General features: G+C 43.8%; 1 protein-coding gene across 10 annotated transcripts in view; it reads right to left on the reverse strand.

The window, feature by feature from the left end:
- Positions 1-1,370: 1,370 nt before the first annotated feature.
- Positions 1,371-12,220, reverse strand: part of STAU1 (staufen double-stranded RNA binding protein 1) — a 49,529-nt gene continuing 38,679 nt past the window's right edge. For 4 of the 10 annotated variants that reach the window (XM_032461333.1, XM_032461337.1, XM_032461340.1 and 1 more), the window contains 8 exons: positions 10,310-10,696; positions 9,140-9,283; positions 7,093-7,239; positions 5,704-5,779; positions 5,165-5,484; positions 4,427-4,549; positions 3,574-3,659; positions 1,371-2,902 (listed from right to left, as the gene is read on the reverse strand). In XM_032461333.1, coding sequence (XP_032317224.1) covers positions 2,887-2,902; positions 3,574-3,659; positions 4,427-4,549; positions 5,165-5,484; positions 5,704-5,779; positions 7,093-7,239; positions 9,140-9,283; positions 10,310-10,696 — 1,299 coding nt within the window. In that variant the 3' untranslated portion in view covers positions 1,371-2,886. The remainder of the gene's footprint in view (positions 2,903-3,573; positions 3,660-4,426; positions 4,550-5,164; positions 5,485-5,703; positions 5,780-7,092; positions 7,240-9,139; positions 9,284-10,309; positions 10,697-12,220) is intronic. The other 6 variants (XM_032461342.1, XM_032461336.1, XM_032461339.1 and 3 more) reach the window with 3 other exon arrangements.

Below are 12,220 nucleotides of genomic sequence, written 5' to 3' on the forward strand. Positions count from 1 at the left end.
CTCCTTTGTTTATTTCAGACCTGCCTCTCAGGCGCCTTCCTGTCTGCTTTTCTGCCTGTAGTCTGGAAACCAAGACTGCATATACTGTCTAAACGGCTGAAGTACCTAGTTTTGACTCAAAGTTTCTTGCAACTCTTAGAGATCACGTTGGGATAAAACAGTACAAACTTTCGATTTCCAAGCAGCTCTCAGAGCACAGAGACAGCAGAGATCATGCAGGTGAGTGAGTCCTCAGCAGGCGATGACAGCTACAGGGCCTTCCCAGAGGCAAGGCTGGTCTGAGAGTTTACAATGTAAGAACAGTCAAGGACATCCCATCTGGACAGCCTTCCAAAGCAACCAGAGCTACACCACCTTAAAAAAAAAAACCTCTTGTCCTAACAATATCCCAGACATTAACAGAAAACCGTCCCTTTTTGGAGTGATGTCAGTGAGGGCCCATTGGAAACCAACAACTAGAAGTTGTGAGTTACTTCTGAGAATGCCCTTCCCATCTTCCCTTCCCAGTGTGGAGGGCCGCTGTTGAACGGGAGGCTAGGAGGGAAGAGCTGGGTGGAGGCAGCACGCCCCCAGCAGACAGCTAACATCACAGGGCACGAGTGGCAAGTGGAGGAGGTGGCAGGCAAGGCTGGGAGACTGGCTACAATCTCAGTGTTGGAGAAGGTGCTAAAAAAATACAGGGGGGAAGGCTGGAGGAAACCTGAGGTGCCGGAGGTATCAGTACAAACGCATGGCTTGTAAGTAGATACACAAACAGATGTTTGTACCCATCCATACACTCAGATGTGTGTCCCAGCCATCTGGGGGCCTAGAAACAGCACCCCAGGAGCCATGAGCTCTCAGAGCGCTCAGATCTGTTTCTAAATGTGATCTGTCACTAGCGGGGATCAAGGCTCCTCGGAGAAATGCTGAATTCAGGGCTGGAAAGGGAAAATGCCTGCCTTCCTTTCACTGCCTTTATCCCTGCCATGCTGAGTCCCCTACGACCCTTCAGCATCTCGCACAACCTCTGGGCACTTGCAGTTATTCTTGCAGTCCAATTCAGAGGCTCGTGTCACAGTGAACAACCCTGATGAGTATCTTCCAAAATTTAAAACCAGAAAACCACCAGCCCACTCACTCCTCAGCCAGGCTAGGATACAATGCCTCACCTTTACTCCAGGCCCAAGCGTGCCTGAAGAAAGTCACCAGCAAGCCTCCCTCTTCCTCTTGGGTCATTCCCTCAGGTGACAAGGTCAGGGTCAGAGAGGCCCTCCCTTCACCCGGGCACCCACACGCCTCTCACTGCCAGCAGTGCCTCCATGCCATGCTTCCACAGCTCACTCACATCTTCCCTTACTTGTTTAATTACTGCTCAACAGGACCAAAAATTCATTAGTAGCTGTTTATTGATCAATGGTTTGATATAAAGTTATTTCAGATCTTCAGAATTTTGCTCAAATGGAATCACAAGCATTACAAAGTTTTTTCCTTAAAAATAAAAAAAGGGTAGGGGCAGGCTGGGAGGGACCAACCTAGCAGTAGTGGCATTTGAGAATAAATTAACAAAAAAAAAAAATTTAGTATTACCATTTATTGGTGACAAACACTTAAGTTTTACTTACATTCCATGGGGAGAAAAAATTCCAGAGTAAACGATGAATCAAAGCAGTACTTAACTTGCAAGGCTACCGTGCTTTTCATCTGGACCATATGCAGGACCTTGCTGCACACATTTCTGTGCACAGCAACACGACATCAAAAGCAACACAGTTATAGAGATAAACATGGGTCATTCTTTTCAGCCCTACATGGAGATGTAATCAACAGTATAAAGCACTCAGGGAAAATCAATCTGCAATTGAGCATGGGCTACATGGAGATCATATCCTGTAGTGTAGCTGTGTCCTTGAGTCTTATGTATGTACACACAATTTTTTAATAATCTTTAAAACAAAGATCAAAGTTCATTTGTTTAAGTCCTGTTGCATTAACAAAAATAAAATAGAAAAGGAACCAAATGATCATTTAAAGTTTAAAATTCCTAAACTGTCCAATTTACACAACTGTAGGAGACTTCATCAAGGGCTCCTGAGAAGTCCAGGACTGTGTCAGCTAAACCAGAGGGCACAGAATCTGCATCAGTGAATGGTCCTGGGTTAGTCCAATGAAATAAAGATGTATAACCACATGTACATGGATATGATCTTTGCCGGTTAGATTACTGATAAAGTCAGTCTCAGACAAGTTTCTAAACTGTGCTATGTAACTAGATACAATTGAGAAATTCTCAAATGAAAATTTATATAGTGTCGTTTCAATCAAAAGGAAATAATGAAACTAAGAATACATATCTCTTTTGGAAGAGAGCAGTGGTGACGGTGTGGGCACCGCGGGAGGTGGCGGGCCAGAGCACGCTACGGACGTCAGCCAGCGCTGAGTAGGAAGCATTTGATTTTCTCTGGTGCTTTCAGCTATTTCCAGCGTGGGTGTCCAGGGTCTGTCCCAAAGTGTTCGAGTGAGCCAGTTGGAGAAGGGGTCGTGCTTTCTGTTTCTTCTTTCACACAGCAAGAAAACAAACAAACAAAAACACACCCAAAAACAAACAAAAAACCCACCAAAACCAAGCACTGGGGTGCCTGGGGCATGGCCCTGCTGGTTTCCCAATGGACCAGGGCTACTTGGCAGGCCCGCCCTGCCCCCCGAAGCTGCTGCTGTGTTGAGGGGAAAACCATAGCCACGCCGCCTCCATGTGTGCCCGCCGTCTTCACCACTGCTGTCTCCCGTCCTTTACCCATCGTGTCTCTCAGCCCACTGGAGGTATCAGAAATTCCAAACTTTCAAAGCAGTTTCAGTATGTTCAGTATATATGTTGGGATTTTATAATGGTTCATGGCCAGATAAGATTCAGCACCTCCCACACCTTTAAGGAAGAAAAAAACAAAAATGATCCAAGTTTTGAAATTAAAGAGAATTAAGCAATGTTAATAATGAAATTAGCAGGGGGGAGGGGGTATAGCTCAGTGGCAGAGTATATGCTTAGCATGCACAAGGGTCCTGGGTTCAATCTCCAGTACCGCCATTAAAAAAAAAAAAAAAAAAAGAAATTAGCAACATTGAGAAGTCAGGCCCCAGTTTATGATAACTGGATTAAAGTTTTCCCAGGATATACTATCAAGTGAAAAAGAAAAGAATGTGTATAGTATGCTATCTCTAGGGGGAAAAGGAAGAGAGTAAGGAAAGAAATATATTTGCATAAAGAAACATATAAGAAGGGTATGTAAGAAACTGATGAAAATGTCATCTCTGGGTGGAGACAGAGTGACATGGGTGGGAACCGCATGAGGGCCAGATCAACCACTGTGTGTGTTCACCATTTAAAATAATGTTGACTTCTGAACCATGTGAATGTATTACCTATTCAAAAACTTTTTTTAAAAAAGTAGAGATCTCTACCCAAAACTTGAAAACCTTTTAGTGGAAAGGGACGGAAAGTGACTTAGACAAATGTTTCACTACTAAGTTGAGCAGACAATTTGAATTTATTGCAAATGAGGAACAGAACCGCCTTTCCATGTAAATCAGCTCACTCACACAGACATTGGTCCATTTCCTGTTCTTGGCATCTCTGTATTTTGTTGGTCCAACTCAGACAGCAACTTTAAAATGTTCAGTGCAGCCTAGCAGGAATGAAAAGGAAAGTCATTTGATGGCCACTGCTCAGGACCACAGCTTGAAACACTGAATGGGAAGGCGAGGGATTCTCCTACTGCCCAATAAAACAGGTGGCCCCACTAAATAACCCTTCCATGTTTGAATTTTTACTTAAAAATACAAATTTTTAAAAGTTACCAATTACTACCTCACTGAATCACAACCTCTGTTAATTTTATTATATATTGTCTTCAAATATTTTTAACCTTGTGGTCAGCAGACTGTACAAATATTATATCTTGCTTAAAAAAAAACTATCAAGTTTCCTTGTTAGAATACATTACCTTCAGTGACATTAACATGACAGATACATTGTATATGTAGATTTTTAACTTATGTAGATTAATCAATTCCTTTCCTCAGTTTTAGTATTTCTTACAAGAATTTCATCTGAACAGAATGCCAAAACAAGGGGCTTTCTACGGCTGCTAGAGCCTGGGACTGCAATTCTTTGTTCTGGTAAGAGATGAACTGAGTACAGTAACTGGAGGAGTGCCAGGATCCAAGTCTATCCCTCAGGTCAAAAAGGGAAGAGGGGAGTGGGGCTGGCCAAAGCCCATGAGTTCTGATAAACAGAATGAGAAATTAAGGCAGTAACCTAAGAAAAAAGGCTTCAGAACTATGAAATCTAAAAAACAAGTAACTAGTCTCCAAGCCTTTGAGAGACTCCTTTTCCTCCCTTGCTGAGGCCAGCAACAAGCCGGAGCCAGGCCCACCGCGTGGGGTAACGTACCATATCATGGCAGGACTCCACGTCCTTTCCGATACCGTGGCTGATCAGGGGTGGCTGAGAGGAGCAATTGATAAGAGATACAAATTCGTTCTTGTTGTTTTTGGGGAAGTCTTTGTATTCAACCTACAGAGGAAAAGATAACTGAGGCAGAGGCAGGGAAGCGGGGAGCATGAATGGGGCACGGGGCTGCAGCTCTGGGCCCAGCATCAGGGAGACGACACTTCTTTCTCCCTGGTCTCAGCCTGACGTCTGCACCAACTACTGCTCCACAAGCACAAGAGACTGTCTGAGGGGACTGCTGCTAAGGGGCACTGAGGGCTGCAGGCAGGAGACCAGGGCCCCAGCTTCCAGAATCTTCCAGGAACCTACATGTCTACTCAAAACCCTAGTCTGGAAGAAGCCATGTTCCTTCCTACCAGGCAGAAAGGGCCAACACAATGAATCGGTTCTCACTTAAGTCTAAATGTGTAACTATCACTGGATTACAGGCTTTGTTGTTATGGTTGGCCTGGATTTTTAAATTTTTATTATCCAAGGTTGAGGATTTTCTCTTACTATACAAGCATCTAATACTTTCCAAGCCTCCCCTCTCTCCTCAGGACCACCCTTTACCATGCTTCTGCCAACCATCCCCTTAGACAAAGAACTTGGTTTAAAAAACAACATACTTAGTTCTGAAAGAAACCCAGAGGTAACCGCACTGAGGTACAGACCACATAGCTCTGACCTAACAGTTACCTGGAATCCCTGGACTCTGGAAAGATAGTCCAGCTGCTCAGAGGGTCTTGTGAGGGGTCCATGGGGTACGTGGCCTGAAGAGATGTTATTCTTTAAAATGGTCTCGGCTGTAGGCGACGTGCCCCCATACAACAATTCACGGGCTATCATGGCAGTTACCGTGGCCTTGGCAGGATTTGGAGCTACCCTGGTGAAATCTTTGGTGTGATGTCCTTGACTGACTCCTACGGCCTGGGCAACCTCGGGCACCATGGGAAGAATTCCAGCAGGCAGCTGTTGATGACTAAGGTAAGGCATCCTAAACTCATCCTCTTTACTGCCTGGGGAGGGACACACAGACAAATTAACACACGTCCATACGTGCTGCCTGGAAAGATGCTCTACAACCCAACGCTGGCCCTCCCTCGGCACACACAACGGCACAGGGATGACGCAGAGCCGAACACTGCACACTCACTCACTGGGTGTCTGCTATTTCCAGGAACCACACAAATCCCAGAATCACATTCAGATCAAGACAATATTAACATCACACTTACTAGTCCCATTTTCATCCCCAGAGCCAGGTTCAAAAAAGGTTACTTTTCTTCCATCCCCTGGTTTCTTTATGGGTGTCTTAAAAAAAAAAAAAAGGCCATGAGCATAAATCAAACTGTTGAAAAATTCATTCCCACTGTCCAAAACTACACAAACTACAACCAGCATTAATCTTGGTTTTAAACTTTTGAAAAATGAGGGAAATCGGCCAAAAAGCCCTCCACCAAAGCCCCACCACTGGTTTGCTTGTGCTGCTCAATGTGCCCAATGGCAGAGCCACCTGCTTTCTCCAAGGTACACTCTCAGTCACAGCAGCCTGTGCACAGAGGGCATCTCACGAAGGGTTCCCCTGCTCTGTGCTCATGAGCAGAGAGGGGAACATTTAACCAGAAGGAGCCAGAAGATGTTAAGTTGATAGAGCTGACCAAGAAAGAAACCTTTAGGTTGAAGCTGAACAGTTGAATAAACAAAGAACATTTCCTGAAGCAAATGTCCAACTAAAAGATAAGGTGACATATCCAAAGATAATGTAGGGGAAATGCTACTAGATAAATATTTTGCCAAACACAGGATCTCTTTTCTGAGAAGGTGAAGGTGCCTATGATGTTCTCAAGTCTTTGGAATGAAAAATCTGAAAGCCAAGTCCAGGATCTCTGCAGATTCTGTGATAAGAGTGCTTGGGACCCCGGTTATTAGCATTAACCATGTGGCCACAGCTGATGCCATTTCTCTTTGCTAACACGACTGGCAGACATGAATGAATCAGGCCTGGCATTTTCAAGTTTGTCCTGAAAGGACCACCCAGTAACTGCAGACAGGGTCAGCCAAGGCTTTCATAGAGGGTACTGCTTCCCAATCTTTGCAGAAATGCAATTTTCAATATGGGATTATTTTTAGCTAATGTTCAATTCATAAAGAAAAAGAAATCCCAAATCTAAACTATTTGGCCCTGACTCTAGTATCACACTGTCTCAGTGTCCCAGAAGAGCCTACTCCACAACTAACAGAAGCCGAAGATGGTTGAATCTTTTATACAGGCCTCGCTCTAAGAGTACAAGTGATAGAACCACACACACATTACTTTCAAGCCCAATTACTCATCATCCCACAAACAGAGAAGAGAAAGCTGCCCTCCAGCAAAGCATCCCAGGCCACAAAGATACTGAAACAGTAAGGACTTAACCCCGAGCCATGCTTGGAGCCATGGACATGCAACTCCCCTTCTGACCACATTGTAAGGATCCGCTGCTCAGCAGGGCTGCATTACTGCCAGGAGGATGAAGGAAGCCTTGCCCTGAAGCTCAGCCCTGGAGGAGCCAGGGCCCCCTTGTATGAGGCAAGAAGGTCATCCTGCAATTAGAGAGCAAGGACACAGAGCCCCCCGCAGTCACCTTCTCCTCTGATTTGAGGGCTGGTTTGGTGGGCTGGGCCTGCGGGACTTTGAAACCAAGGATCTCCAGCATGTTCTCGGCTGCATTGCGTTTGGCCACCTTCTTATTGGTGCCTGATCCTTCTGCGGTGTGGTTTCCCACCTTTACCTGCATACAAAAGGCAGGACTCAGAACAGTGCTTAAGCCTTCAGAATAAAGACTGCTTGGGGACTGACAGGCTGGCAAAAAAACCCAGAATGGTAGAAAGCTGGATAGCTTAACAGCGGTGCCCTGGAGCTGGCTTGCACCAGCCTGAGAGAGCCCATTGTGAAACATTCAGGACTTTGGAGAGCTGGTTGTTAAAGTCAGCCATTATCAAACATTAAATTATATGAGCTTATAATTAAATTATTTTAACAAACAGAGGTAATAAGCACATGAAACTCATCACTTCCTACCTGGACTCTACAATTAACTGTGCTTTTGAGGTTTTTAATAGTATCAGTTGTAAGTGTATGGCGTCAACATGCTGCTAGATGTCTCTTTCCAACTCTGTCATCAGAGCTATAGTGGGAGTATTTATACCACAGAAATCTGCAAATACTACATATCAAGGATTAAGTTTTTTCTGTTGATTGTCTATTCTTAGACTTAAGCGATGGAGAAAAAGTTAATGCAAATTAACTTTAAAAGCGTTTTCAAGTCTGCAGCCATGATGACACTGCAACCAGTACAAAAAAACTAAAGCTTCCAGTCTTCGAAAATTACTCTCTGATTCAGCAGAGGAGTCATTCATACCGTTTAAACGAATGAGGTTCTGACATGTCTTTGTTGTTTTACTTATTTGTTAATATAAACAGAAATGTCAACCAGTACTCACGCTAGAACCACACTCGTTTGACAATGACATGAGCAAACCTCCTTGCTGAACTGGAGAGGAATAAAGCAGTCACATCACACTGCCATCCATGATTGTCACACTGAAGTTACAGATGTTTAAAATTTACAATAAAGAGTATTTATTTATATTAAAATATAATAATGAGTATTATTTATAAACTGTGAGCTACATTTCCTTCCTATCAGTAAAATCTATAACATACACATATGTAAGTATAATATGTATGCATATATGCGTACAGATCGCCACACACATCTTCCTCCCATCATACCGCCTCCCCTCAGAGTTGGCTACTAAACATATTCTAGCACACGTCACTGCTTACAGTCCCCTTCCAAGCTGGTCTTGACCACAGACTGAAACCAAAAGCCGCGTATGACATAAGAGAGTTAAGGAAACCTTCCCTGGCCTGTCAAGATGGGACTGGCGTTGAATCATCCTAACCCGGCATCCACCAGCCATGTGATCTGGGCAAATTACTGAGCCTCTCGGCAAGCTACAGTTTTCTCCTGTACAGTGGAAGGGTCATCACTGTTCTTGCCCTCTGACTGGGTAGGTGAAGCACACCAGGCTGTCGGTGCTTTATAAGTTGTCAACCGCTAGCTACACAGGGTTAAATATTGTTTTTCACCAGAAAACACTATTAAATTCAAATCACAATTAAATTAAGCTGCCTGTGTAAATATCTGTTTAATAAACCAAGTGCAAGGATAAACACTGTACATATCTGAAGTGTAATCCCAATGTGAGGAGCAGCCAACCCCTGACTCCAGATTCTACAGAAGGATCAGGGGGAACAGGAAAAGATCTTTCATATAATTTATAAAACCTATCTTCTGAGAAGAACAATATAAAGCTTCAAGAAGTAACAAACAAAAAAAAAAGTCGTCCACGGTTCCACCCCTCAGCACTCCTCTAACCAGGTACAGTGTGTCTGAGCTCCTACGTGTTGATACTGCGGCCTCTGTAGTGCACAGACAAGCACATGTTTTAAGGCACTGAATTACTGCAAATGATGTGGTCTTATTAACAGTAATGTTCGGTGGAAGGGAGCAGCCCACTAGCCCTAGCCTCCTCTCCTGGGGAAGGTGTCCAGCCCCTGGACCTCGGCAGGCCCTGAGACCGCATGTGGTCAGAGAACGGCCGCCCACAAGCCGGGTGACCCACCTGCATCACAAACTCCCTGCGGCGTGGGAGGCCTCGCTCGGTGAGGAGCAGGTACTCTGGCTCCTTCTCCTTCTTCGCCTGCTGGATCTGGGCCAGTCTGCTAATTGGGTTCATCCCCTGGCCATATTCTGGGCTGCTCTGTAGCTGAGGAACAATTAATGTAGAAACCATATACCACGTTAGTCACAGAAAAGACCTTGCCAATTCACAGACCAAGACATGACAGCTGATTACTTGCATGCTGATCTAATGGCTCAAAATTAATCAGATCTTTTTTTAAACCTTTTAAAATTGGAAGATGCGTAATGATTTTCTATGATTGAGATGATTTTAAGATCTTCTTAGCAAACCAACATCAACATTCACTGTTGTAGGCAAGCATCAACGTAATGTCTGCCTTTTAACAGTAAATTTCAACATACGATAATAAAGAGGCAGAAAAAAATATATTCTTCCTAAAACTTCCCAAAAGTCTGTATTATAATGTTGGGTTTCCACTTTCTGGACAATGATTCAAAAACCAGAAATCATTAAAAAAAAAAAAAATTCAAGCTGACGCCATGTGGAAAGAACCTAAGAATCCCACAGTTACTTCCTGGTGGCCACCTTTAGCGCCAACGAGTCCTCACCCGCTCACCGATAAGGAGTGACTTCCAGGATATATTAAGTGGAAAAAGGAAACTGCAAAAGTATGCTAGCTTTCATATGTACAGAATGCTAATTCGTGTGTAAGAAAAATGTGGATTGTGATAGAGCATAAAACTATATTGACAATTCTAACTTTACAGATTGTAGTGTTCATAAATGTCTCCAAATGGACCCATCCCTTACGTGGGAGGGTGGGGGGTAATATAATTTTTTGATAGGTCCACTAGCATGACTCAAAAACCCAAAAGAGTAAGAGAGCATGCGGTGCAACGTCTCACTCCTCTGCTGCCCCTGACACCTCTCCGAGGCCCAGGAACCCCCTGCATGCTCAGAGCCGTGCGGCAGACAATGACACAGAAGCAGCACGATTCAACTGCTCCCCCCAGAGGCGGGCAGTGTGGCTGCTGACACGCAGCTCCTCCCTGTGATCACAGGGCTGCAAGGACACCCTCATCCAGACGTATATGGCCGCCCTCAGGGGCCTCCACTGAACCCAGTGCAGGGTCCCTGTCGTTGCCTAACCTGGGGCTCCAGTGGCAGCAACACACGGTGGCCCCTGTAAAGGCTCTCCCGGGCCCGGCGTGGGCGTGCTAGCTCCCGATCTCCTTCACCAGCCTTCTCAACTCCCACCTGTCTTCGGGCAATGAAAACGCCCTCTTCGTTCAGAAGTGTTCTTACCCTGACTATGGATTTTGTTTTCTTTTTGATTCTGGGCTTCACTCGCTCAACTGTAGGCAGGGGCGGTAATTTCTTCAGCTCCTCAAGAACAGCTATAGCAGCGTTTTTCTTTGAAATCTTCTTGCTCTTCCCTTCACCTTCCCCCACAAACTCCCCAACCGACACCTTGGTCACAAAGCTCTTCATGTGGGGTGGGCCACTCTCCCGGGCAACCTGTTTCAGAGGGAAAGACTGAGTGAAAGCGTGACAGACACTTACTACCAGCTGCAAGGCACACTGCTTAGCACACCACTCCACATGAAACACAGGAAAAGGGGAATTAAGGACAAGACCCATTAATGTTCTTAGGTCTGACAGGTCCAAAACAGTTAGGAATGGAACAGGGAAGCATTTTCTACTCCCACCCACCCAGGGTCACAGACTGTCTTGAGTTTAGTGTGCTCCCCTGCAAATGGCAAAGGACACTGGCCCAGCAAAGCCCAGGAATGAATGTAGCACAAAGAGTTCAAGTTTAGTATTTGCTCTGAGCCTCCAGCCAAGATTGAGCTTATTAAATGTTTGCTGCTTTGCAGTTGTAAAAAGAAATGAAAAAATCTCCAAGTTTAAAGTGATTTTCAGCACATAGTAAGTCTAAACAGCAAACTGCAAAAGAGTAGATATGGTACCTTAACTTCTCTGTACAAAAAAAAGAGGGGAGGTTTATATCTATGTAAACATATACACACATATAAATAGACATGTGTGTTTATATGCTTATTTTTACAAAAAAAAAAAAAAACTCAGAAAGGATAAAGCAGAAACCAGTGGAATTATTTCCTACAAGTGGGAGAAACTGGGGTAGAGAAGGGACAAGATGACACTTCTGAATATATCTTTTTGTGTACTTTTGGCTTTTAGAAACATCTGGTGTTACATATAACTAAAAATATAAAAATACGTCGACTAGGATGGAAAAAAACACTCAACAGAACCCTAACTACATATTAAAGTGATTATATAATCACACAGAAGGAAAATAAAAATCAAATCTAACCTACATTAGCCAAGACACCCTTGAAAAGAACAACTAAGTAAACAGACTTACACTGTCAGATTTCAAAGTTTCCTGTAAAGTTATAGCAACTACAACATCATGGTATTATTTAAGGAAAAACCAACAGATCAATAAAACAGAAGGGAATGCAGAAATAGACCTGTGCTAGGCGGTCTCTTGATTTCTAGCAAACACACCAAAACAAATCCAACGTCTTTCTTTTTCAAAAATGACATGAGAGCAACCAGATACCCTGAAGAGAATTAAGGGCCAGGAGCCCTGAAGGGCTGGGCTGCTGCTCAATGTAGAAGACAGTAAAAACACTTTCCAGCCTCGCTCAGGGCACCTTATCCTTAATCCCAAGGGAAAAACTAAGCAAGATCTCAAACTCAACCAAAACCAAAAATTAACTGAAGCTATAACACAGACCTAAATATAAAAGTTAAAGCTTTCAGAAGAAAACATAGGAGAAAACCTCATGACTAAGGTTGGCAAAGAGTTCTTGAACACAAAAAGCACAAACCATAAAATAAAACTAGAATTCCTCAAAATTAAACACCGCTCACTAAAAGAACATTCAAAAAATAAAAAAGGGAACCCACAGAATGGGAGAGAATATTTGCAATATATGTACCAAAAGAATTATATCCAGAACATTTAAGGAACTCCTAACAACTACTCAATTAAAAAAACTACTTCAACAGCTACTTTTGGCAAGGACA

Source organism: Camelus ferus, chromosome 19, assembly GCF_009834535.1.
Source record: "Camelus ferus isolate YT-003-E chromosome 19, BCGSAC_Cfer_1.0, whole genome shotgun sequence".
Classification (NCBI taxonomy): domain Eukaryota; kingdom Metazoa; phylum Chordata; class Mammalia; order Artiodactyla; family Camelidae; genus Camelus; species Camelus ferus.